The following is a 17777-nucleotide window of genomic DNA, read 5'->3' on the forward strand; positions in this document are numbered from 1 at the left end:
CCAGTTATATAGATCGTTTTCACAATCATTGCAGAGAGTTTTGCAATAAGTCTTTTGTGTGGCACAGAATTGAAGGCTTTAGCAGTCAAAATAGATAATGTCCACTCATCATGAGCTGTCATCAGTGATTCAGATGATGTCTTCAAGAAACTTGATGAGTTAGCCACAGCTGGAGTTAGGGATAAATCCAAATTGTGAGGGTGGAATAAGGCTGTCAGAGTTCCAGAAGTTCCAGTGTTTCTCTGATACAAGACTCAATCAGTTTGATGCTGCTGCTAGTAAGACTGATTGGACAGTACTTGACAAAGGAATGCAAGCTGTGCTGAAAAGAACTCATCCAACTCATGTAAGTACCATGAAACGGGGCTACTTTGAACAGTTTTAGACTTCTTATTGCAATAATTTCATGACTTCTTCTTCAATCTTAACTAAATTTGATTATGTTAAGGGGACTAAATAGGTAAACTGATATATGAAATAAAAATAAGCTGCAGTCAACATTTGATTACTTTTTTTAATATAATTGTCACTGTTCAAAGTACCCACTGATTTGGGGTTACTTTGAACAGTAATGTTTTTTTGCTTATGTTCAAAATTACTCTTATGCAGTACAACATTGAACAAAGATAAGAGTTATAAAAAAGAGTTTTTTTATTAAATACAAAAAAAAAAGTCAATGAACAGCTTTAAGTGCTATAGCACTAAAGAAAATGTCACACAGTTATCAGTAGGTCACATTTTATATTCCTCATTCTTGTTCAAGGTCAGGGAATCTTCCTACCCAGATCATCTGACAAGTTAGCCACGTCGTAATTGAATATGTCATTTGGAGAGAGAAGTTTTCCATCAACTGTAAGAGTCGCTTTCAAGTGCTGGAAGTACAAAGATACTTCTGTAGCACTTAAACATGCTCCGGATCTTTTGATATTTTGGCACAGGCGTGATATTAATTGGGATTTGTTTCACTTTAAAAATTAATTAGCCCTATTTAGCTGAAGGAAAATTGTTTTTAAATTGCATTACTGTGTGACCTTGAGCTGTGATATAATTATGGACAAGCACTCTCAAATCCATAGCATCAAATGGAAACCCCCATTCTGCAACAGCTGTAATCATCATCATGATCATCATCGTTTAACGTCCGTTTTCCATGCTAGCATGGGTTGGACGGTTCGACCAGGGTCTGGGAAGCCAGGAGGCTACACCAGGCTCCAGTCTGATCTGACAGTGTTTCTACAGCTGGATGCCCTTCCTAATGCCAACCACTCTGTGAGTGTAGTGGGTGCTTTTTACGTGCCACCAGCACAGGGGCCAGGGGAGGCTGGCAGCAGCCACGATCAGTTGGTGCTTTTTATGTGCCACTGGCACGGAAGCCAGACAAGGTGGCGCTGGCATCGGCCACGTTTGGGTGGTGCTTTTTACATGCCACCGGCACGGATATCACAACTACAATTTCCATTTGATTTTTATTTTGATGTTGATGTACTTGACTCAAGGTCTCCTCAAGCACAGCAAGCCGCCCTACGATCCAAGGTACTTGAATGGGCTGAGGCTGGTTATGTGAAGCTGGTGCAGGATATGCCGTGAACTCACTTTATATGTCGGGTCTTCGCAGTCACAGCATATCTCCAGAGGTCTTGGTCTTTCGTCATTGCCTCTGCGAGGCCCAACGTTCAAAGGTCATGCTTGACCACCTCATCCCATGTCTTCCTGGGTCTACCTCTGCCCGGGATTCCTTCAACTGTTTGGGAGTGGCACTTCACACATCTCTTCTCATCCCGCCATAGTACATGACCATACCAGTGCAAACGTCTCTCTTGCACGCCACATCTAATGCTTCTTATGTCCAACATTTCTCTCAGGGTGCTTACACTCTGTCGTGTGTGCACACTGACATTACACATCCAGCGGATCATGTAATGTGAGCAACAAACGCTGATTCTTCTTTTTCACTGAACACTGAAGGGTGACCAGGTTGCCTGCTATGCCTATTGTTCAATCTATGGCTCAGAGTTCCAACTGGAATTTTATAAACAACACTGGCTTTTCAAAGGGTAATTTTCTTTGCTTTGATATCTGTCACTGCTTTATCCAGACTATTTTGGCTATAGGATTTATAGCTTCAAGTGCCAGGTCTTCTATTATAAATTCTTGGCATAACTATTTGGTTAATGCTAATTTCGATCCAAACTACAAGTTGATCCTAAATAAAAAAAAGGAATATAGTTTAAAGAATTAGACTTTGTAACAGAAAGAGAAACTGATTCTGGTTATCAAGCCATAATAAAAAAAAAATTATAAATTTGCGGTTACACCTCATTAATTCTATGGGTGAAATATTGTTCATAAACAGGAAAAACATTTAAAAATCTTAAAATACCTAACTTATATTGGTCACTATTAGTTTGAACCAAAGTAGCAGTTTGCTTACTGCTGGAAACAGTGATCAGGGTCACTTTGAATGGCATTCAAAATAACTCCATTGGATAATCAAAGTGGTGGGGGGGATATCATGTTATACAAGCTTTTACGAAGATATCAAAGTTATAAAAACACTTCAATAGAAAATTATTAATTAGTTACATAAAAATCATATTTTAACAAAAGCTTGTCTCTTTTATGCAAGAAGTTCTTTAACTATTGACAAAAGTATTCATATTTTGCAAAAATGTTTGTTTTGCGGGAATTTGAAGAAGTTGACAAACTTTTTCTTTGAATGGATAATCAAAGTTATATTTACAAATTTTACTTTTTGTATTGAAATTATATTATCATAGAAATATAATTTTAATGTTTAACAACACATTTAAACAATTCTGTAAGAAATTTTTTGTAACAAGCAATAAGAGGAAACAAGATATATTTTGTTCAATGTTACCCCAGTGTTCAAAGTAACCCCTTTCATGGTATAGAAAAATAGACATAAAAAGCCAACAGTGGTAATCAGGATATATATTATTGTAACAGACTGATGTGAGTGTACATTGGAGTTACTAAAGGTAGCGGTAAGATGCAAAGGGTCACCATATATAGATAGTCAAAAGCAGGATGAAGCAGTGTAATAACAATATTGAAGAGGAAAGGAATAACATTCACAAATTTATTTGCCAATGGTGGTCAGTAAAATATACATAGTAGTAATTGACAATTGTAATGATGTGATGGTGGTTTGCTGATAGTTGGTAGTGTGTATGCTGTGCATTCTGAGAGGAAGAAAGGGTAAGGATTACATTGTTATTTTCCATTCGGCCGATGCTATTGCTCTTGGTTAATGGCTGACACAGATAGAGATATGTGCTCTCTATCAGCCGGTTGAACCAGAGAGGGCAAGAGAGAGATGATCTCAAGTTATACAGGGTATGGCCAGGAAGTAGATCAAACCTAAAACAATGGACTGATTCTTCAGTGACCAGCAAAGGTTCTAGGAGGTCAGATGTTTCTCATTAATCTCCCAGACAAAACACAATGGACTCAGACAGTCATCTGACAAGGAACAAATGTGTAGATTTGGTTTGGTTTCAAATCTGTTAGGCAGAGAGCTAAGCAAATTCCTACAATATCTACATTTGGTTCTCTACTGATTATTGTATTAAGTTTCTATTTATTTTACTTACATTTATCATATACTCTTTTTCTATCCATGTGCCTATTTACTATCATTCTCTTATACACTTGTGTAATGAGGGCTAGCATCATTCTGGATTTGTTGCTCTTTAATACCTTTCATATTAGCACTTTTTTTTTATTATTAGCCATCATTCCACCACCAAAGTATGACACAATGTGAGGCCTCAACACTTGGTCGATGTTGCAAGCAGCGGTTACTCCTGGTTTTGGCTGATGTTTTGGAAGACCACTGGTTCAAGTTTCTGGTTGAGTGCAATTCCACCTCATACTATGAAGCTCTGTCCTTTCCATGAGTCTCTCTCCATGATACAGCCATCGGCACAACCCTTTCTTCTCCAAACCATAACTCTGCCATCTGTCACAGAAATGCGATATTGACTTTTGTCAGAGAAGACTACAGTCCTCCACTGCTGATATCGCCAGTTCTGCCTTTTTTGAGCCCACTGCAGACGTGCCTGTCGATGACGATCTGTGAGGATAAAACCCCTAGTTGGACATCAACAAGACAGATTGAAAGATCTCAGCTGGCGGCTAACTGTTTCTGCACAAATGGGTCTGTGATGAGTCTCTACAGCCTGCCTGGCTGATTCCGTTGCTCTCTGAAATCAGTCCTGCAAGTGCTGTCAGTGCAGGTGATGATCTTGACATACCATTGTAACCCTCAGTCGGCCACTGTGTGAACGATCATCCGTGCTGTTTGTGGCATTGTATTGTTCCCTCAGCTGCTAACTTGTCCAAATATTGCAGTTCAAGTCATTAGCAATGACCCATAGATGTTGAGCAGCATGGAGGCGTCCAGTGGCTTGCCCCCTCTGATTTCGTGTCAGTCTTGGCATGTTTCAGGAAATGAATGAATTTTTTATTACCCACAAGGGGTGAAATACAGATGGAACAATACAAAACAATACAAACATGTGGGTAGGTAAAAACGGGTGAAAGGCTGAAATGAAAAAATGAAAGATGTAATGACACTCGGTTCCACATCCGGGCGCCATCATTTCATTTGTGATTACTTTTTAAGAAAGTCTGCAACGTTAATGTTAAATTTTGTATATAAATTTTTGGCACTTATCATGTGTGGTATTTCTTTTTCTATTTTGATTTCGAAGTATTTCACTTTCTCGTAATTTTCTAGTTTCTTTTTATCTGTTATATCTATGATCGCGTATCCCAAATGCATGAGGATTTTGTAACAGGCATTTACTAATCTCATACTTTCCAAAGTCTTGATTTCGGCTACCAATTGTTTATTCATTAGATCATAGAAAATTAATACTTTTGTTCCTTTGTTTTCTTTTTTTATTTTATGGGGAGGGTATTGTGGGTTTTGGGACACCTGTGAGTGCATGCAAGTTTTTTCCATGTCACCCGGATTAGGGGGAGGACTGGTTGCAGGGGAAGGGTGTGGAAAAGTGGGCACTGGGTGGATGTGGCATGGGACTCAACACTGCCAGTTTATGTCTTCCTTTTTTCTTTTTCTTTTCTATTTTTTCCTATCCTTCTTGTTCCTTTGATTTGTTATCTCTGTGATGATTTCTGGTGGAGGTGGAGGTGCAGTTTCCTTTTTGTCAGCGGGTGATGAAGGGTAGTGAACCCTAATGTGACCCTTTTGGCCACATTGGTAACACCTAGGGATTCTGCCCTCCACTTTAACCCTCAGCACTACATCTTCCACAGTGATTGTTTCTATAATTTTTTTGAGGTCTTCTGGGGTGGCTTGAATTAATAACTCAAGCCCTTGCACCTACCAGTTCTTATGGTCCATGCACGTGGCTTGGAGGACCAACATTTTCTCCTCCAAGCCTAACAAGATTGCGTCGACCAGCCAGGCTGCATTTATCTCTGGGGGTGTGTCCTTCACCTTCATCCTGGAAGTACATCTTTGACGACGTATGTATATGATTATGTAGGGGTGTATGTATGTATTTATTTCCTTTATATGTTTCAGCCCAAGGTTGTGGCCGTGTGTGTTACGTATATATCTATATATATCTATACATGTATGTAAGTTGAACAGAGTAGAATGTATTTGTGTATACATGTTTATAATTGTGAATGTTTGTGTGTGTGTGTGTGTGTGTGTACGTGCCCAAGCAACTTTAAGTCAGACGAAGCTGAGTCAAACTGTTATTAAAAATATATGTAATTCGTCCCGTGTGTGTTGTGTGCTACACTCTTTCATTTGTCTCACACGCACACACATCATCCATCTCTCTCTCTCTCTCTCTCTCTCTCCTCTTAGAGTTATCTCCCTTGTTGACTTAAACCCGCAGACCCTCTATAGTTATAATCTTTACTCGGTTGGTTGTCAACTACTTACAGTTGTCTCCTAATCACATCACATCTTTCAAGATGTTGTTTACCAAACCAGTAATAGGATTACTTGTTTCAGGGTTCGTTATAGCGGCAATTGGTGGTGGTATGTTCCCACTTTTTAGCTATATATTACGAAAGAAAATCGATGATGTGAGTATATATTCTGTCTCCCTCCTTCATCTATCATATACATTTTCTTTTCCAGTCTCTACTCCTTGTTAACCCTCTCGTAAACATACACCTTCGATTCTGTATGTGCAACCGTTCTGATTCTTTCGCTGTTTTGTATATTTATCTAACTCTCGGTTTTATCTTTATCATTGTTTTCCTTGACTGCCTCTTTATTGATCTATTCTTTCTATTTTCTCTCTCGTCTGTTACTCAATCCATTTTATGTTTAAATTATTTTGACACCTACCTTTCTCTTTTTGTTTTACTGGCTCTGTGTGTTAGTGTGTGTGTCTCTGTTTACGAATATATCGCAGTTTCATCATGCTCTAACACACCCATTTGTTGTGTACGTTGAACTCGTGAGAGAGCCTTTATGGAGACATTAGATATGCTAGAAATAACTGTCAAGTCTCCCTAATGTTACAGCCTACAGGTAAAGGACCGGATGACCGTTCGGAAAGGCACTCCATATTATTGTCGTAAACTCAAACGAATAGAAAAAGTATGTTAGAATACAGAGCAAGCACAAAAGTCATCAGGTTTTTTTTTTTAAAGATGAAAAGCACTAACGTTTCAAACGTTTGCTGACCCAGGAGGGACCCTCGAGATCAACGAGTTGAAATATCCTTTTAAAGGAAATATTAGTAATACTTTCGACTCCTCAATCTCGATCGATTATATAACTGTGTATATATAGTTTGATCTATTACAGTAGTGACATAAACTATTTGCTACAAGTACTATTATTTATTTATTTATTTACAAGTACTATTATTTGTCACTCTGGGCGTGATGACCCAGAAGAGACCCTCTAGATCAACGAGTTGAAATATTCTTTCAAAGGAAATATCAGTAATACTTTCTTTAGTAGACTTTCGACTCCTCAATCTAGAAAACTTCTTCTTGTCCACCAAGAAACAGCAATCGAATTCAATGTAGAAGTAATCAGGCTTGTTTACGTTCTTATTCGAAAATATACAAGACTACTCCTTGAAATGCATTTACAGAGTAACGTGTGGCCTGCCTATATAATCAACTGTGCAATCATTAGAACATGCATAATAATAATACAGTTCTATATTTAAGAGATGAGGAATTATGTACATTATTTACTTTTGACGGATATTTGTCCTCATCTTGTTTGTTGTTAACACAACGTTTTGGCTGATATACCCTCCAGCCTTCGTCTGGTGTCTTGGGGAAATTTTGAACCTGGGTTCTCATTCCTGAGGTATTTTTCGATGTGACTTGAATAATAATAATAATAATAATAATAATAATAATAATAATAAGACACCTGATGAAGGCTGGAGGGTATATCAGCCGAAACGTTGTGTTAACAACAAACAAGATGAGGACAAATATCTGTCAAATGTAAATAATATAAATAATATGCATAGCAATAGACTGCATTTCACCGATCTAGATGATCCCACTTTGTATACAAACACCCACAAGGTCGGAACCTGGGGAAACTGCAAGACAAAAGTTTTGGGTTGCTCGACATCTCTCCTCAGGAATACTTTTAGATAGTTGTATTCAGTATTTCTTGTTCGATCACCTATACAACCAAGTGAAGTCACTCCTTCAAGCTTGTCAACTAACTTGAATGAAAATGTTGGGAAAAAATGGCATAAATTACAGTTGGATATTTTATAATTTTTTTAGCCACTTTAGAGTGTTTTTATTTTTGTGGTGGAGGACAATCTCAGATTTTGGGTAGGGATGGGTGGGGCATAATGAGTAATATTTATAGCAATTTTTACTTTGAGAAAAATTTCTTTTGTTTTTTGTTTTTTACAAATGTTCAATACTTTGCAAATGCTATGTCAGCTAAGCAAATGACCTTCTCTAAATGCATTAGAAACACTAAAGCATATTCAGAACACTGTTTCAGAAAATTATCCTTGTTCTCTTTGAGCATGCAAAACACAAATTTAGGTGGGGCAAAACGAGTAAGACAAAGTGAAGTAACTTTGCTTTTTCATTCTTTGGAAATACATTTGAAATACGTTTGAGAAAAGGCTCGAACACATCGATAACCATCCTTAGGTATCAGAAAGATCAGAAATGCAATGAGTTTAAAATATCTTCATCAAATGAAAGAGGATTTTGGGAAAATGGCACATGACATGAAATTAACATTGTACACGCAAAAGATTAGAATACCACTATTTGTTTACTTATATTATTTCATGGGATGTATGTCAAATAGTGTTAATGGTGTAATATATGCTATAGGAAGCATATTTTACAATATACTCTTTGTTTCTAGCAATGTATTCACGCACAGTTTTGTTATAAAAAATCCTATCATTTTCTGGAAACACTATACATAAAGAATTTTAGTGCTTTTCAGTCACGATTGACATTTGTTCTTTATAAAGGATAGGTTTGAAAATTTTTTTTTTCCTATTTCACAGCTCATGATAGATATTGTCAAGTACACCTTAAACATATCAGTAATATTAGGTAACTCTAAGGTGGTAAAGCGAACAGAATCGTTACTGTGCCAGGCAAAATCCTCAGTGACATTTCATCTGTCTTTACATTCTGGGCTCAAATTCTGCCAATGTCAACTTAGCCTTTCATTTTTTCAGGGTCAATAAAATAAGTTCCAGTTGAGAGCTGAGGCTGATGTGATTGACTTACACCTTCCTCCGAAATTGGTTGCCTTGTGCTAAAATTTGAAACCAATATTAGGGAACTGTTCAATTAGGTGTTGCTTACAAATAAGCTGAAAAACTTCTGTACATTGCATTCTTGACAACATCTTTTCTTATGTGTCCTGAGCTTTTCTAAGGTGCAAACATTCTTTGATATAACACTTGTTTACTAATTTCTGGTCAATATCACCTTTGTAAAATGATATTATAAGTTTAATACTGTCCACATCAATTTCAAAACTGTTCGCTAATTCTGACATGCACATGAACCTTTCTACAATATATTGAAATGGGTCTTATGTAAATATTTGGAAGTGTCAGAATAATATGAGGTGAAATCATCACACAAACCTTTCACTTCTGATTCATAGCGTGCAATCTTATCAGCTGAATTTTCTCTGAGTTCATTAACCCTTCAGATTATTTTATCAAATGTAATGCTATTTATAAACATTATTTTGAATTAATCATGTATTACCTCGTAGGTTTGAGATTTTGATGATGCAATTATATATCTTTAGAATGACATTGTAGGATATGTTTGAGAGACCATATCAGGCCAGTTTGAACATAAAACAAGTAGAATATTTCAGCTGAATATGGCCAGTTTAAATCCTAAAGGGTTAATATTCTTTTAACTAAAGTTGATAGCAGAAGATGGCCTTCAAATACAACAAAACCAAAGCCTGGAGCTTCTTGTTTTGCCAAAACTCTCCAGTGCTTCTGTTAAGACAGCATATTGCAGCTTTACCTACTTGGTGTTTAAATTCTTTTTTTTTTTTGTTTCATTTTCATTCCGGCTTTTCTTCTATAAACTATTCATATATTCATTTTTAATTGCTCTGACTGTTTCATAATGTCCAGTCATCTAGTTACACCTAAGGTTTTTAAATAAACATCAAAATTGTCATATCTCTATCTTTATCTTTTACTTGTTTCAGTCTTAATGGTTGCAGCCATGCTGACCTTGAAGAATTTTCGTTGAACGAATTGACCCCAGTGCTTATTTATTTTTTTTTATAAACCTGGTACTTATTCTATGGTCTCTTTTGCTAAACCACTATGTTTTGGCGATGTAAACACAGTAACACCAGTTGTCAAGCAGAAACAATTATGAGAATGGATAAGCTCCACTTTCCCAGGAATTACTAGGTATATCAGCTAGTATCTATATATAGCTTTATATGTATATATATATATATATATATATATATATATATACACACACACATATATATACATATACACACACACACACATATATATATATATATATATATATATATAGACATATATATATTGATATATGTGTTCTTTAAGTTAGTTTATGGGAAATGTTTTTGAATATGCATATAAAAGTTCCTATTTTATTATCACACCTTCAGCCTAATGATACAAGCTGGGAATAGCAGATTTTTGGGGTTGTGCTGAGCTGTGTCAATATAATGTGGTAATAATTATCATGGATGGAATTTATAAATATTTTAATGCATCACTATGTTCCTTATGATCATAGTCCATATTGTTGGGATGATTACAGTACAGTCCATCATATCTACGGACATTGGATGGATCATATTCATGTGTTCATTTCCTCAGGCAATATGGCCTGGGTAAATGAACGCATGAGTCATATCCCTTGAAGAGATGACTGCAGGAATATGATCCACCCAATATCCATGGATACTACGCACTGTAACCATCCCAGGAATACAGGCTGTAATTGTAAGAAACATGTGATTTGTGGAAACGCATGCAACGATGAATTAAAATTATAAATTCCATCCATCGATTATTATCATTATTAATTTTGGTATATGTATATGTGTGTGGGTGTGTATACACACACACACACACACATATTGCAAAGTTCAAGTTGAATTCAAGTTTTACTAATCGGTTTATTCAACCTGTCCCAGTCAACTTGAACTTTACGATAAATTTGTGTCTATTCTTAATACTGAATCATTCTACCAGTGAATGTTCTGCTGTTATTCTTAAACTTGCTTTAAAATAATAGCCTTAATTTTAATACATATATTACTTGTTTCACTCACTTGACTGTGGCCATGCTGGAGCACTGCCTTTAGTAAGACAAATCGACCCCAGGACTTATTCTTTGTAGGCCTAGTACTTACCCTATCAGTCTATTTTGCCGAGCCACTAAGTTACAGGGATGTAAACACACCAACATTGGTTGTCAAGCGATGGTGGGGGAACAAACACAAACACACATACAACGGGCTTCTTTCAGTTTCTGTCTACTAAATTCACTCACAAGGCTTTAGTCAGCCCAAGGCTATAGCAGAAGGCACTTGCCCAAGTTGCCATGCAGTGGGACTGGACCTGCAACTATGTGGTTGGTAAGCAAGTTACTTACCATACAGCCACTCCTGCACCTATGAAGCAAAACAACATTAGAAACAAATTATTTAATAGATGCCCTTCTTAATTCAATTTTGATCATTTATACAATATTTTAAACAATTCAAGATGTTCTTTTTTTTTTTTTTTTCTTGTAAGAATGCCTCTAAACAACGTGTGATGTTGCATACATGTCCTAAAAGGCATCATTCTTTCTTTCTACATGAACATCCTGGTCTACAACTATCATGGTTTGGGATGTTATTGATTTCATATTGGGAGCACAGTAGTTACCAATATTTATATTATATTGGTTAAAAGTGTTATGATATTGGTGTTATGCTGGGAAATGTTTGTCTAAAAGTACCAGGTATTTCTTCGTTATATTAGTTTTAACATTTATAATGAAACAAGGTGTGGGGTCTATCCCAAAATCTTTGGTTTGGGTAGGTGGTGTACAGCAGAGGTGTTCCTTGAAGCTGCTGTTTAGCTAAGCCTTCATTTAGTAGTGAGTGGTTGCCTTGTCAAGAATGTCTTTAGAAGATGGATTGGTGATTCTATTATTCATATTGGAGATGAAGTTTCTGAAAATGTTTTTAAGGTGTATTATATTTATATAATGATATAGTGATGCTGATCTCTAACTGTGGAGGGAACTTATGGAAGAGGTAGACCAAGGAAGACATGGGATGAGATGGTGAAGCATGATTTTCGAACGTTGGGTCTCACAGAGACGATGCCGAGTGACCAAGATCTTTGGCAATATGCCTTGCTTGAGAAGACTTGTCAAGCCAAGTGAAATCATAGTTGTGGCCAATGCCAGTGTCATGTAACTGGTACCCATACCAGTGGCATGTAAAAAGCATCCATTACACTCTTGGAGTGGTTGGCATTAGGAAGGGTATCCAGCTGTAGAAATCGTGCCAAATCAGGCTGGAATCTGGTGCAGTTCTCTAGCTTACCAGTTTCAGTTAAACTGTCTAACCCATGCCAGCATGGAAAGCAGATGCTAAATGATGATGATGATGATGTGTTTTATAATTGTTTATTGGGTTTGTAGAAAGCCTTATAACTACCTGCTTTTATGTTTTGTGGAGCAGCTAAGAAGTCAACCTTAGTAAAACTGATGTCAACTTTTATCGTAACCTTTCAGTATTCAAATTACTCTAAATGCTTTTTTATTCATGTTGTTTAGAATTAATTATACATTACTTTGTAGCTTCAAGATTTTGATGATGTGATCGTTTATTTTTAGGATGACAGTGTAGGGTGGATGTAAGTAGTTGATCTGGTCAGTTTGAACATAAAATGGATAGAATATTTAGAGCGGATATGGTCAGTTTAAATGCTGAAGGGTAAAGGCCTATTCTGCTAACAATTACAATTAGACTTTTTCTGAAAGTGTCTAAAGCAGTGGTTCTCAAACTGGCAACCACGAAACAATTTTAAAGGGACTGGAAGGGACACCGAAGTATCATGAAAACAGCAATTTTATGCATGTTATCATTCTTTTTTGTTATTGACCTCAAAAACTCCTACATGCTCATTTGCTAATTACATTTTTAGTACAAGTGTGATTGGCCAATGGAAAATATGAGGGTATAACGATTGATTGTGCATTTGCTGTCGGTATTCTCGCTCACATGATTCACCACTCTGCTATTGCAGTCTACATGTTTGCATGTCTCTCGTTGTCATTATCCTCACCGGTGCATGTTCCTGCATGACCTTGCCATTTGCCAGACACCCATTATCATTCCACGTGGTAGCTGGGCTTTATAAGGCATAGCTGTTTTTCATGGTGATGTGTTCTGACAGAACTGTCTTCTCAATGGTTATCAATTCATGGAGATTTATCAGTGGACAAAACAATGCTCACATATACTTTGGTTTTCTTCCACCATTAATAGTGAGAGGTAAGCTTTATTGCTAATTAGTACACCCAAAAGCTGGCTACAATAAGGCATATATGCACACCCGTAGTATATGATAAATGCAAAATAAAAATGCACTATAATTATATTAACTTTGTTTACTGAATTTTATCTTTTTTTTACAATGCCTCCAAAGACAAAAAGGAGATATGACAAATCTTATTTGAAGTTTGGTTTTACTGTGATAAAGCCTGGTAGAGAAGAGAAGCCACAGTGTCTTCTTCTGCTCCAAGGTTTTGGTGTCTATTTCACTAAAGCTCAGCAAGTTAAAGAGGCACTTTGAAATGAGGCATCCCGGTTCAGTCAATAGAGATATCGACCTCTTCAGATACGAAGCTGACAGATTGACAAAATCCACACTTGATCATGCAGGAATGTCTTTGCTGGACATTAAAAACATCCTTTTAGGTTTCAAGGAAATAGATGTTGCCAAAAAGCCCCATGATACCATTGATATTGCTTTGTTGCAAAGATACCACATTGAATGTGCTAGGAAGTTATCAGATGCTGAAGCATGTCTCTCTCTCTCATATGAGACTGTTAGCAAGCAAATAACTGAGCTGTCTGATAACATTCTGTTGCAGGTGGTCTCTCTTTTTAACTTTTTCGTGATCCAGCTTGATGAAATGATGGATGTTGCCAACTTAGCCCAACTTTGCATCTATGTATGTTATGAACATAACACTCACCTGGAAGATGAATTCCTGTTTTGCGAAACCCTCAGCACCAAAACAGCCACAAGAGAAATATTTAACAAAGTGGACAAAGTTTTTGAGGCACGTGATATCAACTGGGAACATGTCATTAGTATGCATTCCAGCAATGCTTGATTACCTTACCAATTTTTTAACTTTTGTGAAAGAAAAGTCTCCAGGTGCTATTGGTGTACACTGTACACATCGTTGACAAGCACTAATGGTGAAAACTCCGCCAGATGAGTTAAAAAATGTTCTGAATTACATGATGTATTTTATCAAAGTGAATGCACTCATCTCCCTTCTGTTTGCTGAGTTGTGCAAAGAAAGCAATTCTGAATTTGAAGCACTTCTGTTGCACTCACATGTGAGATGGCTTTTGAGAGGAAAAACAATAAAGAGGGTCTTTCTTCTACGAAAATAAGTCCATGATTTTTTATAAAATGCCAAGCCAGATTTGCATGCCAAATTCTCTGATGTTCGTTTTCTGATCTGCTTGGCATTTTTGGTGGACATATTCGAGTCAATGAATGCCACCAATCTTTCACTGCAAGGGAAAGATATAACTATGAAAAACTGCTTTCAAAATGAAGCTTGACCTTTGGCATCCAAAGCTGGATAGAAAGAACTTTGCATCATTTCCTTGACTATACATGTTTATTGATGAAAACAAACTTCAAGTCGATGACAATATCGTTGAGCTCATGAAACAACATGTGTCAATACTTGGTAGGGAAATATCTTTTTATTTTCATGATCTTCATGACTTTGACAAATACTGACACTTTATCAGGAATCCGTTTGTACTCTCTGTTAGCGGTCTGTCTACAGAAAACAAATTTAATTCAAAAGCAGTTCATTGATTCGGTTAATGATGGCAGTCCAAATTTTTTTTTTTTTTTCTTCCGTGAACTGTGCTGTTTTGACTTTTGGATTGAAATGTCAGTCATGTCTTGATGTCACAAAGATGGCTCTTAAAGTACTGATGCCATTTCCAATCACCTATGAGTGTGAGGCTGTGTTTTCCACTCTCCTTGCCATCAAAACAAAGTCACAAAATCGACTGGGTGTCACACCAGATATGAGGGTTACCCTCTCCAAAACAGAGCCAAACATAGAAGAGCTGGTGACTGCAAAGCAAGTACATCCATCACACTAAACTTTACTGTAAATAAAATGACAGAGGGTCTGCTTTTGTGAATAAATAATTTCTGATATAATTTTTTTTTTGTCATGTTATGTATCAGGGATTCAAGAAAATGGATGGTAAACCTTCATGGGAGGTGGAGAAGACAATGTTTCTACTAAAATTGTTGTTTTCTGTGCATACTAGTGGTCCAACTGGCAGAAACTTCTATACATTTTGGGATGCTATTGCAATTCTTCTGCCGAAAACAGCTAAATTGGTTGAAATGCACTTCTTAGATAATCAATATGAGGAATGACCTTCCAATGGGGAGGAATAACATCCCAAAACATGGTGAAAGGGGAAGGTGATGTCAAAAACCTGAGAACCACTGTAATTTTTGGTGTATGACCTACGGTTTCTTTCTGCCAAATAGGCATAAATGGGTCTTACACAGTTGATACAGGATGCTGGGGATATTTTCAGACTGTTTTATTTTCTCATTTGTTTTGTGACCAAATGATCAATTGATTCCCCATATTTTCATGTGTATTTATGGTATCCTAATGAGCTATTGTGTGGATTAAGCTGTCGTTTACAGGGTTGCAGGTTTATGGGCAGTATGGTTCATAGTCCGGAAAATATGGTGTACGAATGTACTTTTTCCATGTTAATTATCCTGCATTTTATAGAGGACTGAAAAGTTTGAGAATCACTGGTTTTTGCATACATGTAACACCACTAAACCCTCATCTTGGTATAGCTTGACATTGCATTTAGTAATTTGTATTTTAAGTGGTGTAATGTATATAAGCTGATGAAGTCATATGAGTCAGCATAGTCATATGATCCCATCAGGACAAGAAATAGACCAGCAGTCAAACTTCATTTTGTTCCCAAGCCACCCTGCTTCTGAAGAGCACAGTCTTGCATGTGTACATTATCACTTTTATTTCTTTAAAATACTGGTGAAATTGCATATACAATTTAATCCTTTAATTTGCAGGAATCAAGCAATTGAAGAGTAAAAAACTAAAATATTAATTTGAGCAAACCCAACATGAAACTTATTTATAATATTGGTCCATTGTTGTAGATTTATATTTTTCTTAATCGTTTTGTATCTTGAATATTTTTTAGTGGTTAGTCCTAACTTAATTCTAATGTGGTTAATTAACCTTTAATTTGGCTTGTTTATCAACTTGGCACTATGATTGTGTTATGTTTCCCTCGGGTGACTCGTAGAGATAACATAACGAGTTATACAGTTTAATTATTACATTTGTTGTTCAATTACATACAAAGAACGCACTCACCCAATTTTCGTTATGAATAAACAAAAGTCATGTCCGCCATATATATATCAATGACATTTTACTACGACAGTCCCACAAGACAACAACAATGAAACAATGAACTCAGACGAACCACATGACACACGGAACGTCAGACGAATTACATATCTAACAGTCCATATAACACCTCCCCACTGAAATTGATGCTACACAAGAAGTATCAACAGCAAAGTCTCTCTTGGGTTTTACGGGTTCTCTTGGACCGTCTTGGGTTGTCTGGTCCATACTTTGGAACGGGTAACATGGTCTTGGGTCTGGTTTGTCTTTGTGTTAGTGGCACAGTTTCCGAGATCTCCATCGGGTGATCTGTTGCAAATTCAAATACAGTGTTTTCTGCATCACCAGGTTCATTGTCTTCCTCAGTTGTGTACCGCGGTCGCAGCTGTTCCCAGTGTCGTCTCCACATCGGGCCATGAGGTATGACCTTCACGTTAAAGCAGCGAGTACCCAATGACTTCTTAATGATTGCTGGTACCCATCGGGGATCTTTGTCTCGGCGAGGTCCATAGTAGAGTGCATACACAGGATCTCCGGCCTTGTACTGCCTGGTAACTTTAGCGACATCAGCCGAGCTTGGAGTCACCTGAGACTTATGTGCTTCCTTAGACTGTTTGCCTTGAGCAATGTGTGTTGGCGATGGCAGCAGAGAATCAATCCTTGTTCGTATCTGCCGGTTATTCAAAAGTTCACTTGGAGAGAATCCACAGGATGTTGGTGTTCTCCGGTACTGCATCAAGAATTCTTGAAGTGCTCGTGTTGGCGGAAGAGAAGACTTCCTCAGAGCTTGTTTGAAGGTCTGCACCAAACGTTCTGTTGCTCCGTTGGTAGCTGGGTGGTAAGGTGCCCCTGTCAGGTGTGTGATCCCGCGTTCTTTGCACCAGCTCTGGAACTCCTCAGACGTAAAAGTTGGTGCATTATCAGTGACCAGTGTGTGAGGAAATCCGAAGTGCGCAAAGTCTTCCTCAAGCAGATTCAAAGTGGCTTTGGAGGACGTGGAGGAAGTAGGATGAATGCATGGGTACTTGGAATAAGCATCTGTGATCACCAGCCAATCTCTACCCATAAAATTTATTGCATGGTCCAGATGTAAGCGGCTCCACGGCTTTTCTGGTAACATCCATGGGTGAACTGGAGGCTTAGATGGCTGCCTTTGATGTTCGTTACATGAATCACATCGTCGACTGGCTATCTCTATAGCAGCATCGATACCAGGCCAATATACAGCAGTTCTTGCTAGCTGTTTCATGCGTTCCATGCCAAAGTGTCCGAGATGCAGAAGATTGAGGATCTTTGGCTGCAAGCTATGTGGAATCACAACTCTAGATCCATGTATAAGGCATCCATGACAGATACTAAGTGAGTTTGATAACTTACGGAACTTGTTGACTTCGTCATTGATCTCCATGTTCTTTGGTGGCCAGCCTTCACGGACGTAGCGCATCACTGTAGATATCACTGGATCTTTCCCTGACTCTTGACGGAGGACGTTAGCATCCACAGGTTGGACTTGAATACTAAGAGCT

The 17777-nt window shown here is 37.4% G+C and overlaps 1 protein-coding gene across 1 annotated transcript in view; it reads left to right on the top strand.

The window, feature by feature from the left end:
* The first annotated feature begins 5898 nt into the window (after positions 1-5898).
* Positions 5899-17777, top strand: part of LOC106874987 (lysosome membrane protein 2) — a 53254-nt gene continuing 41375 nt past the window's right edge. Inside the window, exon 1 of the mRNA XM_089352558.1 lies at positions 5899-6093. Within this exon, the coding sequence (XP_089208684.1) occupies positions 5980-6093 (114 nt within the window). The 5' untranslated portion in view covers positions 5899-5979. The remainder of the gene's footprint in view (positions 6094-17777) is intronic.

This window comes from Octopus bimaculoides, chromosome 5 (assembly GCF_046866305.1).
Source record: "Octopus bimaculoides isolate indiv1 chromosome 5, ASM4686630v1, whole genome shotgun sequence".
In the NCBI taxonomy this organism is placed as follows: domain Eukaryota; kingdom Metazoa; phylum Mollusca; class Cephalopoda; order Octopoda; family Octopodidae; genus Octopus; species Octopus bimaculoides.